Here is a 22,279-nt window from a genome sequence, read left to right on the forward strand (position 1 = left end):
AATAGCTGTAGAGGATTAATGCTGAGAAAAATATGTTTTAGCACAGGAAGGCCTTTATATCCTTCCTGAGTTAATGATGAGCAGAGTGTATGGCTACATTTCCCCAGCAGTCTGTGGAGCTTGGCTTGTTTTAATTACATGATTCCCCTTGACTTTTTGGAAATGGTACAACTCATTCTGCTCACCGCTTAGAAAATTGTAGGCATAGTTGTTGTTAAGCATTCAAAGTACAGCATTTTTAACAAGTTCACCTATCTATGCATGTGTATGATACACGCATACTCTTGGTATTTAGTGATGAGCTTTGCACATAACTGCTAAACAGCATCTCAAATGCACACTATCAATTCAGTATCTGGTGCTTGATGTTGGCTCAGTTAATTAAAAGTTTATGTCAGCACAACCTGACCTGAAGTACGCTGAGGCAGGAAAAGGAGAAGAGGAGCCTTCAGATTCTGTTCTTTACTTTCAAAAGACACCTGCTTCTGAAAGGGATCAAGCAACTCTGCTGATGTGCGTTGTTTCTCTGAGAAAGGCGGTGGGGGGAAATGTGGAAAGCCAAGCTCTGATTAACAGTGCTTATCTTTGAGTTCCTGCAGTAATCTCAGTTAGAGGAAGTAAATCTAGATTTTAACAAGATTTTGTGAAATAAAGCTGACCTCATTTTGTTCCGCACAGCATTTCCAATGTACAGAAGATAATAATTTTTGAATGTTCTGCTATAAATGATAGCCTTTATTGGAAAATTAAGGGGCAAGTGGTAAAATGGTCTGTGAGATGGGTGGCGGAGAGGAATGAATAACAGGAGATTATTCTTGCACAGAATCACCATGCGACCTGCAGCTAAGTGATCAAAGTCAGTCTCTGAGTACACAACTCTCACTGAGTTTGAGACCATACAAGTCATCTGAGAACCACAGTATTTTGTTACAATGAGTTTGTGAGATGAAGTTTTGAAACTTCTTTCAAGAAGAGGTACAATTCATGCTTGCACCTACTGTTCTGCAGGTTCAGTCCCCTGTCATAGCGGAGTTAGACAACAGCACGGTTCAGCAATGGAGCCTCATTGCTGGGTGGGGCTAGTAGGTATGAGCCCAAAATAAAAGCAATAATTATCAATTTAAGTTGTGATTAGTGCAGTATAAGTTGTAGGATTTACAGTGTTATTATGTGTACCTGAGGATTCTTGCAAATCAGTTTGACGTTGTACAGGGTGGGTTCCCACTTGCTTGTAACAGCTTTACCCTACTGTAGTTTAGTGATTTCTCTGGACTTACATCTGATTAATGATGATCTAAGTAAGTTTAAATCAATGTCCCAAAATTGCAGGTTTGCCAGCTGACTTCAAGGCTGGGTGGAAATCCTTTATAAAATCTTAATTTTATTGTCTTTGCTACTGTCCTTCCTTTAGTTACAGTAAGGAGAATTCCAACATTTACAAAGAGCTTGAGACCATACAAGTCGTCTAAGAATGACAGTATTTTATTAATATTAGTTATTGAAATCTCAGTCTCCAAACTGTTCTCTTTTTGAGAACAGACGTGATTCATTATGTCTACAGCTTGTAACTGCATGTTTCAGATTGAACATACGTGTGGTTTACACTCACTGGAATGTCATGAGAATGGACTGTGGATATTTATTCTTCTAATATTTTGCTTGAAAACACTCGTTTTCTTTGTGGTGGCTAATTCAATATTATAGTAAAATGGAGGAAGTCTCTCATATTTGCCTGCTAGCATACAGCCAGTCTGTATTCAGATGACCTGGTGCCCATGGTAGCTTCTACACTTCAGATTGATGTGAGCTGGATGTTCCCTAGCGGATGGAGATTCTCTCGCACAGACACAGCGCAGGAGAGGAGTGTCACAGGATAGGCTTGGGACAGATGGACCACAGCTGAGTACTAGTCCACAAAACCATTCCCGTGGTCCTATGCAGTGTCACTGCATCGTAGCATTGCCTTGAAATCTACAAGTTGGATATTTAACTACTTTAGAAAGTCTCATTTCGTGCACAGGTATGTCTTCAGTGCCTAAGCATCTTTTATAACTGCCAGTAGGTGTGGAGGAGTGGATGTCTGGGTCTGAAATGCACGGCATGTTTCTGCCATGATCCCGATGTGTATAACACAGACTTGGATATTCTTAAGAATTAGGGAAAGGAGAGAGAGGGGGCTCCTAAGCCTGCCCCAGACCCATAAGTCTGCTCCAGCAGACAACTAGGAAATGCCTTTGTCAAATGCAGTGTCTGTATGATAGTCACTATATTGCCTGTAGGGATACTCTTGAGCCAATTAACACACTGAAGTATCTCATGAGACTCTGCCACTGCCATATGGATATGCTGTCAACATATGTTTCACTCCAGCTGGGGAGAAGACGAAAGGGCGTTGATGGCAGGATGATTTACTGTTCATCTAGTTTGGGTATCAATGAGTGAAGTATGGCCATCAGCACGGTCTCTGCAAGCTTTACAGCACCCCAGGATTTACACTCCAACCTGAGCCCATTTTTCACACCATTTCATCCTCAGTACTAAATCAATCAAATGAATACTAGCCCCTGTACAACTGGCAATGCAAACCATGCACCTCTCAACTTCAGTGTAGATGTTGCCTCAGAGAACAAGTGATGGGCAAACTGGAGAATGGGGAGGGCTGGGGCTCCTTTCTACCCAGAGCTGCTCGGCAGCACTGGGACAGATGTGGGTGAGAGGCAGTGAATCACCTCTCCTTCGAGTACCTGAGTGGGAGACAAGTTGTATGGGTTCATCTGACCCAGCTGCCTCTCACCTTCCTGCCAGAAAGCCTGAACCTTCAGGCCCCCAGCCATCAGCCTGGGCTGCTCGTCTACCCCAGAGAGCCTTAACTTCCTCCATGCTTTGTCCTTTGCTGCCAGCGCTTGATGCAGGGTGTGCAAGTGAAATGGCTGACTTTCACACGAGTCTGCCTTTGGCATTTGTACGCTGACCTTTATGTGGGAACATATCTAGAGGTTCAAGACATGTGAGTGTTTTCAAACTAAGGGCTACGTCTCCCAGAGCAACCGGTGGAGGAACGCTTTCCAGAGAAATGTCTTTTTCTTGAGGAGAGATGGCCACGTGTTTCTGGGGCCCCTGGCAAGAGCAAAGCAATTTCTAATCTGAGGACTGTGCTGCTAACTTACTCTGTAACCTTTGAAAAAGATCACATACTTTCTTGGTATTTTTTCCCTGTCCACATAATGGGGATAACAATACTTCCAACCTCATAAAAGTGTCACGGATTGCTATAGTAAAGACCGCTGTGAGTACAGGGCTTGAGGTCCTCTAAAAGTTAGTTCTTGCATGATGTGTGATTTTTTTTTTATTGGTCATATTATGTATATTTCTTAGCAAACAAATACTCGGCTAAGTGTTTGAGTCATTTTGCATTCTAGTTACTAATTACTTATTGTTTTAAACTTTAGAAAATCCTTTGAGTTTGAGGATGCGTCAAGTCTGCAATCCCTGTACCCTCCCTCCCCAACTGAAAATGGGACTGAGAGCCAGCATAAATTTGGATCCAAGAGCACTTTAGAAGAAAATGCCTATGAAGACATTGTAGGTAAGAACCTGTTGCAGTACATGGGCTCACAGCAGGATGTTGAGCAGTTGTGGTCAGACCGTCTATTGTTGAACACAACCTGTGCAAGAAGGTTCAGTGCTGTCAGTAAAGAGAGATTAAATGGAGGGTAAATGGGTTTGATGCATCAGTGCAAATATAACTCCCAGTCTGCATGCAGGAGGTCTTGATTCCTTCAGACTTCATCGGGTGGTATTGGAAACAGACTGTTTGGTCAGCTTTTTGCCATGCTTTTCAAGAACCAAATCATTCTTTTTATCAAGGCCTTGGCTTGAAGCCTTGAGTGGTGTAAAAATGTAAAGAACTGAACTTGAGATAGTGTTTACAGAACTATCCAATAGCAAGATTAACCTCATAGGCCTTGTGTGGTCAGCCTGAGCTTTTCAGGACTCCTGTGTGAACTGCCCCAAAGCAGTTGTTTGTATCACTGTTTGTGGTCTCCCCTAAGTCCCAGCTGCTGGTTAAAGAAAAATTAATTTCCTTTAGCTATACAGCCATCAGGAATGCACAACAAACACTGTTTTGATTAAGCTTCACAAGAAAAACATGTTTCTTTTGGTCTTAGAAGGAAATGTATGGCCTATGCATACATTCTTTTAACATCAAAAAAGTTGTTATAATTACTGAAAATTGGGCAGCCCTTCAGAGCACAGATTTTCCACACAAGTGATGAATATCTGCATTGTTTTTAACTCTTTCAGTGTTGTATTATTACAACAGATACAAAGGGTACTTCATTTTACTTTGGACAATGAATCTTTATCTACTGAAAACTGGAGGGCTACCAAGATAGTCAGGGGCCCTAAAGCACATGTCCTCTGAAGAGACACTGACAAGCTGGACTTATTTAGTCTGGTAAAAAGGAGGACCAGAGGCACTCTAATACTGCTTACAAATGTTTGAAGGGCAAACAAAGACAATGGAACAAAACTCTTCTTGGTCATATCAGTTGATACAGCAAGGAACAGTGGCCACAAATTGCAGCTTGGGGCTCTTTGTTCTTATACCCAAATTCTGTCTCTGGCTTGTCAGCCTCAGTGAAAACAGGAATTTACTCTTTCCATTTCCAGCTGTACTCTCCCTCTATGCCTTTCAAAAAAATGCTTTCAGAACACAAAAAAAATGCTGCTGTTCAGTGTCTGTTAATAAAAATGAGAGCTTATGTAGATAATAAAAAGGTTTTTTTCTGTGGAGAGCGTCCTTATATGATCATCAGCCTTCTCCATGAACAGTCAGACCACCATGCAATTCACACTTGAAAATGTATTGTGCATTACTTACAGTGCTCATCTTTGCTCAGGACCTGTCAACGTGTTGCCAGATGTTAGGTGGTAATGCTTCTTTTCCTTGCTATCGTTTGTTAAATATCAAAATAAAATGTGCAGGACTGGTAAGAAGCTTTCTTCAAATGAAAAGAAATCTTGGGTTCAGTAAAACAAATCATAATGGGCTTTTCCAACTCATGGGAACTATAAGCCAGCTCCCTGCAGATTATAATTTGGGCATTTTGGCAAGGCAGTGGGAAGAGAATGCAAAATTTCAGATCTGTGGACAAACACAGAACTTCATTGTTTTGTACTCTTTTTAACAACCTCTTTCCAAAGCACTTCATTCAACACAGGCAGTGAGAGGGGAATACCAAATCAGTATAATTCTTATAAACTGTCAAGCGTGGTTAAAGACAAGCCAAAGTAGTTTGATCTCCGGCTTTAAAGAAACTATAGTAGTTTTGTGTATCACATCTGCATAATTTATACCAGTAGTGCTAGACCCCAGACTCTAAGTAGCACTTTTGTACTCATGCAAACCAGGTGTCTCTAAGAGTGAGTTTATTTTATAGATTTACATCTACTTCAAAGCTGTAAAGGACTCTGTCACTGCTGCTTTGGGTTTTCTTTGCAAACAGTTGCCTTAGAGGTGGTGGTGGGATTTTTGTCTATACCTGGTTGAATCTCCTGCCTCCCTAAAAGCTTGTAGGTAGTTAAAACATTGTCACTGTAGTAATAAACTTAATAAAGTGTGTGTGTCCCCCGTAGAATTAGAACTTTTAATGCAAGTAAGTGTTAAAACACAAGGAAAAAAAGGCTGTGAATCTTGAGCAGTGCTCTAAGCACTCTACTGTGAGATGGAATCATAAAAAAAATTCAGGTTGGAAGGGACTCTGGCATCAGCTGGTCCAACCTCTGCTCAAAGCAGGGCTAGTTTCAAAGTTAGATCGGGTTGCTCAAGGCTACATCTGGTTGAGTTTTCAAAATATCTTAGGAGGATGGTTCCACTGCCTCTCTGTGCAGCCTGCTCCACTGCTTAACCTCCACTGTGAAGAATTTTTTCTTGATATCACTGTGAAGGAATTTTTCTTTCTATCCAGTCAGAATTCTCCTTGTTGCTATTTGTGACCGTTGCCTTTCATCCTTTCACTGTGCACCTCCAAGAAGCGTCTGGCTCCGCCTTTTCCATAACCCCTTCTAGGTAGTGGAAGACAGCAGTTAGGTTCCCCCCCAGACTTCTTTAGGCTAAACAGTCCCAGTTCTCTCAGCCTTTTCTTGTTTATGTTTTATGCTCCAGCCCCCAACCGTTTTAGTAGTCTTGCTCTAGACTATCTCCAGTCTGTTGGAAGTCTCTCTGGTACTGTGAATACTCCAGATGCGGCCTTGCAAGGGCCAAATAGAGGGGAATTACCACTTCCCGTGACTTGGTGGCCACACTCTTGCTAATGCAGGCCAAGGTGTGGTTGGCCTTCCTTGCCCTGGCATGTACTGTTGCAGGGTTATTCTGACCCATGTGTGGGACGGTATTTGTCTTTCCTAAACTTCCTGAAGTTCCTGTCGAGCCATTCCTTCAGTTTGCTGAGGTCCCTCAGGACAGAAGCCCAGCTCTCCTCTCTGTCACTGCGTCCCCCAGCCTGGTGCCCCTCAGCAGGATGTCTCTCCCTCATTGGAAAGCAGAGGTGTGCTGTGGATAAGTTGTGAATTATCTATCAGAGGGTGTATCTTCTAAAAAGCATATTTAATGTTAGATACTGCAAGACACTGTGTTGGGGTACTGAGTGCTCTCACTCAGACTAGTGCAATGATCAAAATACAGCTTCTAAGCACGTAAGTGCTAGGACTAGAGTAATTGGTTTTTTGGTTACTACATTACCTCCTCATGTGATGCATATGCACATTAAACCTGTGTCTTTCTCCTGGTGCCCTTACACTGTTTCCTTCTTTAATGACCAGGACAGTGATGAACTGCTATGGCCAGTTCATGTTACTTTGAGGGCTGGCTTTAAAAAAAAAAGAGAGGAAAAAAAAAAGGTTTTAAGGTACATTAAAACCAAAAATGACTGTGCTTTGAAATCCAGTGACATCATGAACCAGACGCTTTGTTTAATTTTGTAATATTTTTGTACACTTTAATAGATGAAATATCTGCATGTTAAGTTCAAGACAGGTATTGGATTGGAACATAATGATCCATTCTGCATTAATCAACAAGCAGTTGTATAAAGGGGTGCATATTCCTAATATTAATCAGAGCTGTATTCCATGTGCAAGGAACCATGTGGACTTCATTCATCTTCTGTACTAGCACTCACAGGAATGTGGCAGTCGTAGTAAACTTAACATTGTTTTGCTTCTTGTGGTTTTGAATGAGTCTTTAATCAGACCAAAATTGATGTGGCTTTATGAATCCAGTTGGGGAAACCATGCTTGGCTTTGTGCAAATTCAAGAAACTATCACAGTATTAAGAGATGTCTGAGACGTTTGCTTCTGCTGTGTTTGTGGACAACAGTATTTCCTGTCATATGTACCATACGGTTTCAGTTTTCCAGTCTGTTCCCCTAAATGCAGTTGAGATATTTGAATATTGTTATTTAAGGTCTGGTGTCTCTGAGGCATTTTTCACCTGACATCTAGAAGAAATCACTTGTTATAATCACCAAAAAAAGTTGAATGAGTAAAGTGAAGGCAAGGTTAAGGGCACAATATTAAGTTTAACTTGAGAAAATCTAGTAAAACCATGTAAATTGTAGTTTGTGTTTGTAAGAGAAATTGCACTCACAATTCAGAAATCAAATACAGTGGAAGAAATCTTTGACAAGGCAAGCCTTCTTACTCTGTAACTCCTCAGAGTGCTGGACACAGTAGAACAGGTGGAGATTACCTTTAAGAGGACACTACATAGATGTGTAGGAGACCCATTGCTCAGCTGGGCTGTGCACGTTGCATCGTAGATTGAGAATGTTTAATCTGATGTTGCACAACTCCATTTGCCCTGTCCAAGCAAGAGCCATTTGCTCTTATAGCTGCCTGGCCCTCATTTAAAATGTTTTTTTCCCAAGGTGAATGAAAGTGATTAAAATGCTTTTCCTGCCTGAAGATCTGTGACTAACAGGGTTTCTTGCTTCCATGCTGTTTTTGAAGTCATAGGTGGACTATTCAGCACATAGCCCAGGTGTATGAGCCCAGGATTATTCATCTTCTAATGAGTGTAGTCTCTTACCGGTGCAATAAGAAGAGCAGTTTGTATAAGAATGGGTTTATTTCAGCCACCTGTATTACTGCAGAGAGGTCTTGCCCCAGTAAGGTTCCCATTCTGTCTGACTGGCTCACGTGCAAGACTGGTGCCTGCTCACTAAATTGCAATGGTCCAAAGCACTCTTAGAACTCTGTTAACTAACATGAAAGACAATGCTAACGAATTAACCTCTTTTAGAGTCCCCAGCTGGGATTAGGCTGTACTTTTCTTTGGGACAAGACTGGCTTGACTTTGTGGCTGGAGCTCTTTTGAGTGGTCATCACCGTGCTGGGTTGCAGTGGACAAACCCATGCATCTTGGCCACGTGCATTGGTGTGTGCCCGGCAGTTTTGGGGTGACATTAGCCCTTCCTCTGCATTCGTTGGCAGGCTTCCTGCTAGGCCTTTTCCCAGTGCATAGATCTGCTGGAATCGCTCCAGGGCTGAAATCGATCTTTTAGTTTATTCCTCTCCATCAAATTCCTGTGAGGAGGAACATAAGTGTCTGCTGCTGCCCTGGGGAAGTGTTGGTGTTTCACTGGCAGCAGAGTCCCTAGGAACACAAAGTCTGGGGACACCAGCATATGCCAGTTACATATAGCCAGGCCTGGCCTATGCCAGAAGTTAGGTGGCATGCCAAAGGCATGATCGGTATCAGTGCCAAAACTTGTTAGAGCTGCTCGGTGGCAGGTCCCAATGCTGTGTAGATCACTAGGCCATGCATTTCTCCTTTAACCTTGTGGTTGATACAGTCAGCAGCATGGGGCTCCTTTGTTCATTAAATGCAGGTATTTTTTCAACTGACATTTTAGGATATACTGTGGAAGATGGAGTCCATCAAATACCCACTGGCTGAGGAAATGCTCTACTCAAGGAGACTCCAGCAGCTGGAATGTGAACCTGGGCAGATGGAGTAGCTGTTAAAGAGGGACAGATAACCTCAGCAAGAGAAGGATAGTCAAAAGTGTATGGTTCAGGCAACTGGCACAAATTCCTGTGAAAAAATATTTCCTCCGGGCAATGCCACAGTTATTATGCAAAGTTAAAAGTTGAAATGTTTTTATTTTAAAGCTGGGATTCAGCAGCTGAGTTCTGGTTCTAAAAGAGCACAGGCCTTTGGATCTGGGGTTTTGATACTGTCCGTGGTGTTAGAGGCCAGCTTGAAAGCTTGCCTTGGAACTCAGTTCCATCTTCTCCTCATTTCTCCCTATCTCCACATCACAGTTTCTCTGTGGTCCATTGAGGAGACTAGAGTCAGTCACACATTCTTGATGGGGTTACAGACTTCTTCCCAGCTCAGAAATAAATGTTCAGAGGCAGAGTTTGGGTTCAGGCCCATCTCTGGTTGTATTTATGTTCGTTGAGAAGTAATTGTTGAAGCCAGTCAGAATGCTCTTCTGGAGTCTGTGAAGGTGTCAGTCAGCAGAGTCAGATAATTTCAGATCGGCTTTAAATAAAAAGTGATAGTTAAATTGTGTGGGAAATCTGTCCAGAGGGGGAAAAGTGAGAAAAGGAGGCAAACTGCAGAACTGAGACAGTTGAAGGAGAAGCAGCTGCTGACAGCTACTGTGTCTGCTTTGAGAGCTAGAGCTGAAGCAGTCTAGAAAGTAAAGCAATGCCCTGGAAACACTGCTGTGGGATCTCCAAAACTAGGATGAATTTCTGAATGGGATCTTGCTGGTGGGCTCCCTTTGGGAGTGTCCTGCAATCCATGGTCCCAGGGGCAGCTGGCCCTCCTGGGGACGGTTTCTTATGTACCCTGCTGCTCTCTGGACCTCTTCAGTGTCACGTTTAGGAGATTTTGAGCCCTCTCAATAGCTGGATACTTCTCTTGACAAATATTTTTTGCACCTTAAGAGGAGTTAGACTGATGATAGCAACTTAATCACTGTGCTTCTGGAGGTATATAACTGAACCTTGTTACAATTGACAGCCAAGGTGACTGAAAAGTGAAACAGTGTAGTTATACACAATTGTTTAAGCTGTTTTCCTCTGTCAAGTTGGGTATCTCACTTCAGTTTGGGGAGAATCAGCTTCTTGTTTACTTATGCACTGTAACAGGACAACTAGCTCTGAGTTTGCATGGGCCTTCTTCAGAGTCAGAAAGTTGAATGAAAAATAAATCATTATAAAGCCCCAAACCAGTCAGATTGGTACCAGGCCTAGAAAAGTTTGGTTATTTTTTTGGTTTGTGGTTTTTTTTTTTTTTTAGTAAAATCATATCCACATAAGTTTTGTATACATGTTTCAGGTAATCACTCACGGAGCAAAATGTTCTTCTTTCAGTGTAGCAATCTCTCCTTGAAATTAGCGAGGGCCAGGTTGTTGTTGTACTTGGGTAAGTACAGTCTTTTCCAGAGAGATGAGAACAGATGAATCTGGGTGTCTCAGCTATTTCCCAATACATCAGAACTCAGAGGAGGTGGAGCGATGTCTCAAATCAGCATTACTAAGTGGAGTGTCAGGGCAGCCTAACCCAGGTGGGTGCCTGAGCAGTTAAAATAGGCAGGTGTGGACCTACAAGCAAGATCCTGAGCGTGGAGAGAATGTTGGTGGCTTAACATTCCCTGTGGAGTCCAGAAAAGCATGTCACTCCCTTCACCCCTCCTGGTAAAGCACCTTGTCTCTCCTAAACGGATTAGTTATTTTGAATTCTGATGTAAATTTGATATAGTGCATGTCATGTAACAAATGGGATGATTTAGCTGTTTTACTGAATCTTCCGCTGTGTGTGCCAAGAGCTGCAGAAATGATGACTGAGGTCCAGTTGGAAGATGTTCCAGCTTGACATTGCTTTCAAATTAGAACATTTGCAAAGTTCTTCCAGTAAATGTGGAAAAAGGTTAGAAAGACAGCGAGCTGATCTTTCCAGTAAAATCCCATCATCACACGCTACATCATCGCCTGTCATGCTTTCGTATCACATTATTGTCTGTCATATCATCTCACATCAAAAGGGTTGTACAAATCTGGGAGAAACTGGAATTGCTGGGCTGCTGTGAAGCTGAAGCAAACTTGGAGAGATTGCACCTCTGCCAGCACTGCTGTGCTAGTTGCTTCTCTGAAAACTTTTTAGGTTTTTAGTCAGACCCTTACCAGGAGGTCTCTGGATAGTTGTTAGTCAAAGACTGAGCTAGGATTGATACAAAATGATGGTGCAGGCAGTGATCAGGGAAATGTATGTTCCTGTCTTCTTCCACACCCCCAGTCTGCCTCACAATCTAAAAAGCATGTGAGTTTTTGGAAAGTGTAATAGTGGCAATTTTAATAATAGACAGTGTAGGGTAATGGCAGCCAGAGCACATTAAATCAAATAGTATCCATATGGGCCTGCCAAAGAAAGGCCAAATACTCTAGCTGTCTGATCCTATTGATGATTAGCCTGGTGCTTTGTTGCTGCATTGGGATACATGGATTTCAGTTATTGTCAATAATCATCTCATGCTTTATTTAGATCCCCATTTTTCTCTCTGGAGTCTGTCTCACAGCTATACCATCCACTACAGCTTCTTCTGATAGTCTCTCTCAGCTTTATTGCCTAGTTCTAGTCAATACTGCAGGTTAGTAAAACAGAGAGTAAAATGACCATGAGGCTGCTGTCCCAAATCCTAGTTTAAATTCACAGAGACTGTGTTGAAGTCAGCAGGGTTAAACCTCTGTGAAGTGCAAGCAGTTTGGGCATGCTGATGCTGTACTGTGCTAACAGTTGCTCATCAGATGTTTTCATGCACATGATTTTGGACTGAGTGTTAAATAGATGATTTTTGGGGGTGAATTTCTTATTCATTTATCAGCTGTGCTTATTCTTCTCCATCTAATGCATCTTTATGATTACAACTCTAAGCTCTTGCAGTCCCTGCAGAGATGGCAGGGAGCTGAAAGTATCTGCAGTGTTTCTTCTCCTTATTGCAAGGCAAAGCAAAACTGGAAAAGTTTAGAAAGCACAGGCTGCTGCCTACAAACTCCAAGGACCAGGGCTCAAAAGGCCGATCGCATTTTAGACTTGTCACTCTGCATGCTGCAGATGCTCTACTACTTTTCTGAGAACATGTACTGAGCTGATACACTGGGTGGTAGGATTCTAAGCAAGTAACTTAGTACTGTTCAGCAATAGCTTTTCAAAGCAGCTATAATGTGTCTTAGCTGTAATTTGGTATTGAAATAGTTCCTCTTTCTACAGATTCCTGGGGTAAATTCCTCAGCTGAGATGCACAGTTGCAGCTTCTCTGATGTTGAAAGAGCTCATCTATGCCCTAAAGATCTAAGCTCAGATACTTTATGAGAGCGTGGAGATTTTGTGGTTTTCATCCATTTGATCTGAACACGCTTGTAAACATCCCAGTGGCTGAGTTTTCCTCCAGCACTGGCGGTGTGAATCTGTGTTTGTGTAATTTTCTGAATAAAATGAGTAATGCATATGCAGAACACACCTGGATTCTCACCACTGAGCAGTTCTTTGGACTTAAGTGCCCAGAGATGCTGGGGAGCTGTAAGTCTGCACAGTGCATCAATCCTGTGCTGTTCCCTCATGCAGTGCTTGCACTCTGAGGTTCATTCCCATTGCTTCCTCTTCAATGGCAGCAAAAGCAGAATTCCCCAACCACCCTTCTCTGCTTGCTTCTTCCTTTCCCAGTTGTATTTTATCTTAATCTTCTGCAAGGGCTTGTGTGCACCAAATGTGTGTGAGAGGGATGAATTGGGCTATATCTACAACTCAGCAGAGGTCATGGGCAGAGGGCAAAAAAGGCAGTTCAAGAATTTGTAGGTGCCATCAGAGGGATTATGTGTGGAAAGGAGTTGATGTTGTGCCTTGTGTCTGTTGTTACAGAAACACTGCAAAAGGTTCAGGGGGTAGGTGCCACAGGTATCAGAAGTTCTTACAGACTACTCACTTGGGTACGTCTATTTGTCTGTTATTCAGTCCTCATTCTGCCTATCCAGGTCTCTTTTCCTGCCCATTTATTCTGCCACTATTTCCAGGACCTTGCCTCTGGAGGTACATGCTGCTTTTTCCCAACTCTATCCCAGCCAAAACCAGGACAGGCAGCTGAAACTTTCATCTCCTAGTTCATTATAATGTAAAATACATTAATTGCCCTATATTTTGTGCACATGCTGTAGTATGCAGGAAATACATACTTTGTCATTTGTGAGATGCTAACTCTGCCTAACTCAGCCGTATAGCTCAGGGGCCTGGGCTTTCTATGTAGCCAGCAAAGAAGGTGGTAGGCTCTTAGCTTGGGCATTCAGCATCACCCTCTGGAGCATTGGCTCCTAATTTAGGCACCCAAGTTAACACAAGTTGATGAGCCCTTTCCCTTACTGTATACCTGCCGTTCAATTCTTCTCGCTTCCTGGCAGCGCGAAAGGCAGGAGTTATAATCAGCACTCAGTGAATCACTTCATTCCTCTGATAATTATTTCTCCCATCTAGAAAGAAACGATGCATTTCCCTGCTTTCTGCCATTTATAGAGAAGTGTCTGCCTGCATTTTTTTTTCCCCTCAGCCTTACTTTTCACTCCTTTCTCAGCATGAGACAGGCTTGCTGAGTCTGCCTCTGCTTCCCATTTGCCACGTGTAAGAGGCTGAGCAGAGGAACATTGTGTGCTGCCTCAGGACTCGGTGGGGCTGACTCGCAGAGCATCACGGAGTGAGGAATTGCAACCGCTGGAGGAAACTCATCGATGCTTAAGCTCAAGGCACTGCATTCCTCAGGACTTTTCTAAAGATCACTGGGGTTTTTTTATTTTTTTTATTTTTTTTTCTTTCCCCTATGGACCAATCATTAAATTGCCTGTGAGATCTTCTGAAGATAAATGTCGTGTAGATAAATGTCCCGTGTTAACTCAGCAGTTCGGTACGTAGAATTCAAGAGAATGGGAAACTTGAAAACAAAATGCTTATAAAGGGAACTGATCTGGAAGCAGGGATGGTGATTAGAGACAGTATTTGCCAAAGGCTTGCTATTTCGTGTGACCATATGCATTGTGGGGGCCTGATTCAGCTTCCTTTGAAGTCAGTGATAGTCTGCTGTTGTCGTGTGTGGCAGTTGGATCAGCCTCATTAAGACAAGCCTGGCCTCTATACTGCATAATGTTTCTCCTTTTGGCTTCCAATAGAGACATCCATATGGAAGGAACAAGGATGTTTCCTTGCTCTTTCATTGTAAATGTGTTTTCCTTTTGCAGCAAATCCAAATGAATGCAAAAGCACTGCAGCTTGCAGATTGTGAACATTCCTTGCCTGGGTCTTGGGACTAGAGAATTGACGGTGTTGAGGAGAAATGCAGCGATCAAAGCTGCAAACCTCTGAGCCAGCCCAGCTATATGGAAGCTTTCCTCATTTTTGTGCTGCAGCAGCAGTAGCAGCCACCACTGCAGCCCTTCCCCAGAGCCTCCCTCTGGTGTGGGACCTACATCTGCTGGTGGCCATCAGTTCCCAGGTCTTTATCCCATGGAGGGGAGTCACAGTGCAGAGTGATAGGGTTAAATGCTGCTCTAAGGCAGTTCAGGGTACCCTCACACATCTTTTTAGCTTGCTTGCCATCTTGGGTTTCTTATCACTTGTCTGTCCTACTTTTGGCACCCAGAAACCAGTCTGTCTGGGCTGCCTAGTGCTCTTTTTGCATATCTGGTCTTTTGGTCCCATCCACCAGGGAGAGCATATATACTAAAAAATGGTGGTTGTCTAAGGTTTGAAAATTACTGAAGACCTAGAAAAATAAATTACCTCTTTTAGTTCACTGGCTGAACCAAATACTGGGTTCAAATGCCAAATCAGCAGAACCAGGTTGTTTCAGATTGCTTAGACTATTTCATTATCAGAGATTTGGTGGGGAAGTTTATTCTTAAAAAAAAAAAAAAAAGTGAGGCATAATTGGTCTCAAGGCATCATTTCAAAATGGAAAAAAACTCCAACCCTGAAATAATTTGATTTTTAAGCAAATGAGAAAAATAAAAGAAACAAGTGTTCTTGAACAGCAAGCCAGTCATCTGAAGAAACTCTCACAGCTCTAGGGAAAGGGTTAAAATCCCTGTGGTGTCTCCACTGACCTCCACATTACACTGAAGAGGAATTTGGCCTGAGCTTTCTTCTGGTAGAGAATCTGAGTCAGAAAAGCAGCCTCTGCTCATGGTTCCTTGCTCCTCCCTCTCCTCTCATCCAAGACTTCTCTGGGCCTGTTTCTATACTTAATATTTTAGGTCAACATTACTAATGTTGAGTTTAACTGGGTTCAAGCAATTCTGTTTTACATTATGTCTTGGAAAGAGAATCACCCTAAAACTTTTAAATGCTTTACATTTTAAAAAAGGTTTCTTTTCAACTGATGGGCTTGTTTCTTCTCAGGAGTTTGGATACTATGCAGACTAATGTTATAACATTAGTTTTCACAAGGAAGCATATGTTTAAGCACTGTCTAATGTAGCCGGGTATTTTGAAATCTTTTAATCCATTCTAAAATGCTTGCTTGACCTATACTTGACTTGGGCTTACAAGAAATTTTATTATGCTAGTACAGTCCAGTTAGCTGTGAGTAAGCAACAGCATTTTGCGAAGTTGTCCATTTATTGTTGTTATGATTGTCATATCTAGAGCTCTAGAGTTTACAAGTAACAGAATTAGTGTGCAATATCTATTTATTTTTCTTCCTGCAGAAGGAATCAATCAATTCCATAGTCCTCCCAGAACATTTGTAGCTTTACATTTTTGTAGGAATATTTATTGCTTAAGATATATCCTGTTCGTTGCATTGATCAAATGGTCTTTCTTCTAAGTACCCCATGCACCTGAAGGTGTTCTTTCCATGCAGCGTGCAGATTGACTATGATGATAGTGCAGCCTCTAGAAGCAGATTCTCTCTGAATGAAATAATAAGCTGTGATTGCCAATTCAAACATTCTTCAAGAGCAGCAGTTATTCAGGCTTCTAATTAAAACAAAGCTAAAACATTCACTCTTGCGCTTATATTTGACTAGAAATCCTAATATGATGCACTACCGAAGCAAAACTGTATTTTTACTTGTATTGTGAATATGGAACTTGCTAAGCAAAAGCTCTTATCACTATAATTGATGAATCAAGCAGTCTCACGCTTCCAGGCTTAACAATAAAGTAGAAAGTGTAAACTACTTCTGTTCACTTTTGTGCAACGAGGAAATGTAATATTCTGTCTAGAACAAAAAAACTGGTAGTTGAATGAACTGGGTATTAATCCAGGCCTTGCTCTCATTGAAAATACCTATGCCTCAATTGTCATCTCTGTAAAAGCGGTGACTGTTTTCTGTAACAGTGTGAATAATAAACCATGCTATAGCTTTCTGTTTTCAATTCTTAATTGATCCAGTGTGTAGTAAAATCTGAATTTCTTATATTTAACAGCTTGTATTGCAATATATATTGTACTAAAACCATGAGTTTTAGAGTAATCTTTAGATATAAAACCAAAGCAAGTTGTTTCAAAAGCTTTGAACTTCCTGCATGTTTCAAGTTTCTGCAAAGTCAAGTCTTGAATTTGAGTAGATCACTTTTTTGGGGATGATTTCCTGTGTAAGATGGTTGGAAAACTGGAAGGACCCTGTGTTCAAAAAACCTGAAGTTCTAAACCAGTTACTGACTATGACCTGTTTGAAGAAATGGATACAAAATGTTCATTTTACTGATGGCACTCATTCATCTTCATGCTTCTTAGTTCAGTGAGAGGTTTAGTGAGTTCAGAAGTTTTGAGAAGACGGTGGGTTATTCCACTGGTCCTTAGGCTGCTGAAGGGTGTTGGATCTCACTTAAATCTGGACTATAAATTTTGGTTCTGGTTTTCAAATGCTAAAAATTCAAAGATTGCAGTCTGCTTTTTGATGTATTTTTCATTTATGTCATATTTAGTGATTAACTGTTCAAGCCTCTGTATATTACTGGCAGAATGAGTTTCCTTCTAGGTGATATTAATTTTACATAAATTGAAATGAATAGCTGCTTAATTAGAAGGCACGATGTGTTTTAAAGAACACTTTGTGGATGCAGTATGGTCAGGGCAGAAATTCTTCCCTCATCTTTTATATTTTCCAATCTTCTCTCTTGGCACTGCTGAGCTGAAGCGTTTGTTCTTTCTTTGCCTTCTCTCAGGGAAAGAGAAAAGTGAAGGTAGCATCAAATAAAAGTTGTCTGATTGTGTGTAAGGGTGGTATGTTGAGAACAGTTATTTATTGCTATTCATTTCACCCTGTGAGTGGCTGCTATAGATTTATAAAATCTACTGATACACTTTAAAGTAGTTATGTGCCTTAGCTTTTATATATCAATAAATTTTCCACAGCTGTGGATGCTCAGAAGCACGTCTTGTGAAATCTTTGCATTTTATTAAAAAAAAAAAAAAGCTGTAAAAAAAAACCCAAAGAAACTTGTCGACCTCATAGCCAAGTTCTCCAAATACTTCCAGCTGCAGCTAGAGGGATGAGTCATGCTGAAAGCCGAGGAACTTTTCGAAAAGCCTTTCACTTGGTTCACATGATTTTTATTTTTTTAAACTTTACATTCCTGTCTGTTTTTCTTTTCTTTAAAAAAAAAAAACAAAACACGTGAAGGCGAGTCACCCAAGGAAAACCCATACGAGGATGTGGAGCTAAAAGGCCGTCACGCGGGCCGAAAATCCCATCAGCTCTCTGAGAATTCCCTAGATTCTTTGCACAGGATGTGGACGCCGCAGGACAGGAAATACACATCACCTCCCCAGGTAACAGCATGACGGCACTGGTCTTTCTATGCTCGAAGCTTATTTAAAACTTTTGCAAGAAAATCAATCATGGCATAGGAGGAAGAGCAGCCGTACCAGATGATAGAGGGTATCTGGAAAAAGAGTGCAATCAAATGCATAAATCATTGCTGGGAATGCTCTTGTCAGCTGTAGCTCAGCTTCTCAGCGCTGTGTTGCAGAAGCTGATGGCTCTTTGTGCTGGCTACGGCCTGAGTTTAAGCAGAATCCTTCCACCAGTTGTTTGTGAGCTGAATCTGGCCCTAAATTATTTGTATGGCTGTACCTCTTTGTGAGTTGCCTCCGCATTTGCTGCTGGGCTTTTAGTAGGGACAGGAGGGAAAAAATCAGCTGCTTAATCCTGCCCATTTGTTGTTACGTGAGGCCTATTGTGACTTTGCTCATGTGAAGTACGTAGCCTGGCATATTTTACTGTAAAATGGCAAAGGCCAAGTATGTCCTCCCAATAAGTAAATGAATAATAAAATAATCAGAAAAACCTGAGTGTCTGCATTTAACAAGGCTGTATAAGTTATGTTTACAGCATAAAGTAAAAGACAAGGAACTCTGCAGACTTTCCATTTTGTGGTGAATTTTCCAAAGCAGTCTGTTTTTTTGAATGCTAGGAAATGCCAGGTTGCTTTGTTGTTTATGGGATCATTGTGTTCATAAGGAAAAATATAAATTTCATCACATACTTAATTTTGAGATTCAAAATGCCTTTTAAAGGAACTTTGTTTTGCACTGAATCAACAGAAAATTTGCAGTTGAACAAAAGGTCACAACAATTTACATTTTTGTCTTGTAAAGAGACCTAGAACACAACTGAATACATTTTCTTTCACTTACTTTGTGTGCATGTGAGCATCACACTCCAAGAGCCAAAAGAAGTATCACAAGGATTCTTAGGATGCACCTAGCACATAATTTGTAAAACCAGGAGTGTTTTCAGCAAAGCTACTGAAAAGGGAACAAGTGGAAAGTAGTAATCAGGCAGAGTGAGGAGAAACAGAAACTGCAGCCACGAAGATAACCTCATAGTGAGAGACATACTATGCATAACAATTATTTTTGGCTGTGTGTGTGTTAACAGGAATTGTTTAGCATCTAGAGGATCCGACAGGGTGTACCATTAGGGTAGGAACCATGTAGGTCCATAGTAGGATACTATCCGCTGTTCTCGCTTTTACACAGGGTGACCAAAGAATGTGCAGATTAAAATAACTTCTGTAAAGTTGCTCAGTAAATAAGTACTCTCTAATATCTTTGCAACGGGGCTATCTTTATTCTGGTAGCTTCTTTTTGAAATGCTGCTTGGAGTTTCCTGCCAGGAGTCAGTCCTGCCATAATTGTGCTGTCATTGTGCTGATATATAAAGCGAAGAGACACTAAGAGCAGGTCAGCTATGGGCCTGGGTAATTCTCCATTGACCAGAAATAGAAAAGTCTCAATTTCCTGAAGAATGGCAGCTTTGGCAATGATTTATCATCCAGTTTTTCCAGCATAGCAGCATAGCTGGATTAGCAACATGACTTTTCAGTCACAGATGATGATAAACAAGATGGAAGAGATCACAAGGTCAGTGGGCTTTCAACAATCATCTCCAAAAAGAATTCCTTTCATTAAAGTGTAGACTGCTGCAGATTTTCCTGGCATGCTAACCTGTGGTAAGCAGAGACCTCAGAAACACTGGCTTGTGGTCATTTTGAATCCCACTGTGTCTTCTTCTTTCCCATTCGTTATTTTCAGTTTTTGAAGTCATCAGATATAAAAAGAATGTTTTATTGATGGCATTGTATTTGTGATGCAAAACCCACACGTACAGAAACACCTATGCTTAACCCCAGATAGTATGGCCCTGTAATAGGTAAGCCCTGCGAGTAGAACAAATGGGACATTTATTACTGCAGGTTTATAGCTTGTAATATAGCTAATAGAATATTAACAAATGCCAATTGACAGCTGTTTGTCATAATAGTACTTTTTTCTAAACATGCTCATTAAGCTTCTTACAGTGTTTGCATTTGGGAGGACAAGGCAGGGACCCGGCCTTGCCAGCCTTCCGATTAACCTTCCTGAGAGCTGGGCAGAGCTGCTCGAAGGACTGCTCCAAAAGAGCCCCATTTCTTTAAAGATAGCTGTTAGTTGGTGCTTAATCCTGTCAGTGAGATTTTCCCTTCCCCCTGCAATGGTAACAGTTTCGTGTTTTAAAGGGAATTCTTTGGGAATGCAGGACATGCATATTGGCAGATCTTAAAACATCTTAACACCATGGAAAAACAGCAAGCTTGATTTTCTACTTTCTTTCTCTAGGATAAAATAGCAACTTCAATGTAATTGCTCTTGATTTTCACTACTGCAAGTGAAAGAGACGGATCAGGCCCATCGGGTCAGTGTCAGCCAAGCCTTTAAGTTAGGTTTGAAGGCTTATAGAGTTGATGTGATGTGGGTGCATGGAAATGCACCAAAGCCAAAAGTACTATTGTTTGAACTTTAAAGTCTTAGATATTGACCCCTGTCTCTTTGTTTTGACCTTAAACCGTCTCTTTGCACATACCCTGCAGAGCAGTGGCTCACCTGGCATGATGTCCTTGTGTAGCCACCACTCACTCACAAAGAGCTGCTTCTGCACTAAGTGTTGCTGAGGAGGGGAAGAGCTCAAGCTGTTCTTGTTCCTGCAGCTACCTTCGAAGCCCAGCAGCCAGTCTCTGCGCATCGGGAACTGGTCAGAAAGGAAGAGCCACCGCTTACCACGGCTGCCCAAGCGGCACAGCCATGATGACATGCTGCTGCTGGCTCACCTTGGCATTCCCTCCTCCCCTTCCAGCCTCAATGAGGACAGCCTTAGTACCACAAGCGAGCTGCTGTCTACACGGCGGTCCAGGAGGATCCCAAAGGTACCGGCAGGGTGAACAGGCTTATGCTGAGGATAGGTCACCTGTCTGCAAGAGCTTGCAAATTTCTATCCAGCCTTTAGCCATCACTGAAAGCTCTTTTTGTATCTGAAGGAAAAATTGAGATCAAAACAGAAACAGTAACTCTCAGGAGCCAAGACATACTCCTTTTTTACATGCAGCTGTACTGTGAAAGTCCCTTCCCTAGAAGGGTAACTCTGCTCTGGTCCAAGAGTAGCAAACATCTGATTGCCATCTTTGCACAGAGTTGTTTTTAAGCCAATTCTGTTTTCCACACTTTTTTTTAAGCTCTGTGGGCCAGATCATTGTTGTGTACCTAACTTTATGATTTTGAATGGCCAAGCAATTATTATTTATAACATGCAGCAGCATGTGAAGTGGTTTTTTCCCCCATCATTTGTTTACTGGTCTCAGAAAAATAACTATTATTGGCCTAATATGTTTCCCTTCATTTACTCACTACCTACCCCATCCTGATAACCCTTGTCTTGATGGATTTGAAGTAAAAATTAATTTTCCATTTTTCAAGGAGTTTTCCAATTCAAAATGGGATGTGAAAAAAACCCCAAGCCACCAAACAACAACAAAAAAACCCAACAAACCTTTTCTAGTACAATAGCAACAGAGGGGGGGAGAACTGCCAATATATTTATTTTTGGCTTGTGAACAAAGTTAATTTTTACTGTATATTCAGCTCTTTCCTGTTCTTATTAGAGAGTGTATTTTAAAGTACATGGCTGTAATACTGTGAGTAGAGGGAGACTTTTATGTTCCTGTCAATTAGTCTGAAATTCTGTCTAAGCAGGAAACAAACAAAAAGGAGGAAATTAATCCTACGTCCTTAACATTTACTATATTTTTACTTTCTTGGAATATACTATTTTACTGCACAAATGAGCATACATCTGTGAAGGAAGTTACAGAGTAACTTACAGAGTAGCTTACTACTTGGTTTTGAGTAAAACTCGGAAAGTTTGGCTGTTAGTTTTGTACCCAACTTTTTTTTGTGGTGTGTTTTTTTTTTTTTTTTTTTTTGTGATTTAAGGGACAGACATTCTCCTTATATGAAATTATGTTTTCAGTATACGAATGTTCATAGTTTTATTATAAATCTCATGATAATTTCTATTTTTGACCACTCTAGCTCCTAGAATCACATATTACTGGAGAATTTCAGGTTTTTATTGAGAAAATGTTAGTTATTAGAGGGAAAAACTTGAACTTGAGAAACTCCTGTTCTGTACCACCCCCAGGGATGCTTTGTGAAGCAATATCCAAATTCTTTAAACATCTGGGCTTTCTTCACCACAGTGCAGGTATTTTACCCCTGGTGAAGTAGCTCAAGCAGACAAAGTGCCAAGCAGCACAGCGAGGGGAGTGAAAAATCCCAGCAAGGCCCCTCACTCCTGGTTCCTCATGTCTTGTTTAGTGCTTACGTGCAGGAGTTTCTGGGCTGACGCATGCCCTGGAGCCGGGCAGGATTTCATCCTGCTGACTCTGCTGTGGTGCTG

The 22,279-nt window shown here is 41.5% G+C and overlaps 1 protein-coding gene across 5 annotated transcripts in view; it reads left to right on the forward strand.

Annotated features, from left to right (window-relative positions):
* The window catches only part of DENND2B (DENN domain containing 2B), a 182,632-nt gene that overhangs the window by 108,493 nt on the left and 51,860 nt on the right, over nucleotides 1-22,279 (forward strand). For all 5 annotated transcript variants that reach the window (XM_076344035.1, XM_076344036.1, XM_076344038.1 and 2 more), the window contains 3 exons: nucleotides 3,450-3,586; nucleotides 17,687-17,835; nucleotides 20,535-20,750. In XM_076344035.1, the coding sequence (XP_076200150.1) occupies nucleotides 3,450-3,586; nucleotides 17,687-17,835; nucleotides 20,535-20,750 (502 nt within the window). The remainder of the gene's footprint in view (nucleotides 1-3,449; nucleotides 3,587-17,686; nucleotides 17,836-20,534; nucleotides 20,751-22,279) is intronic.

This window comes from Aptenodytes patagonicus, chromosome 7 (assembly GCF_965638725.1).
Source record: "Aptenodytes patagonicus chromosome 7, bAptPat1.pri.cur, whole genome shotgun sequence".
Taxonomy (NCBI): Eukaryota; Metazoa; Chordata; class Aves; order Sphenisciformes; family Spheniscidae; genus Aptenodytes; species Aptenodytes patagonicus.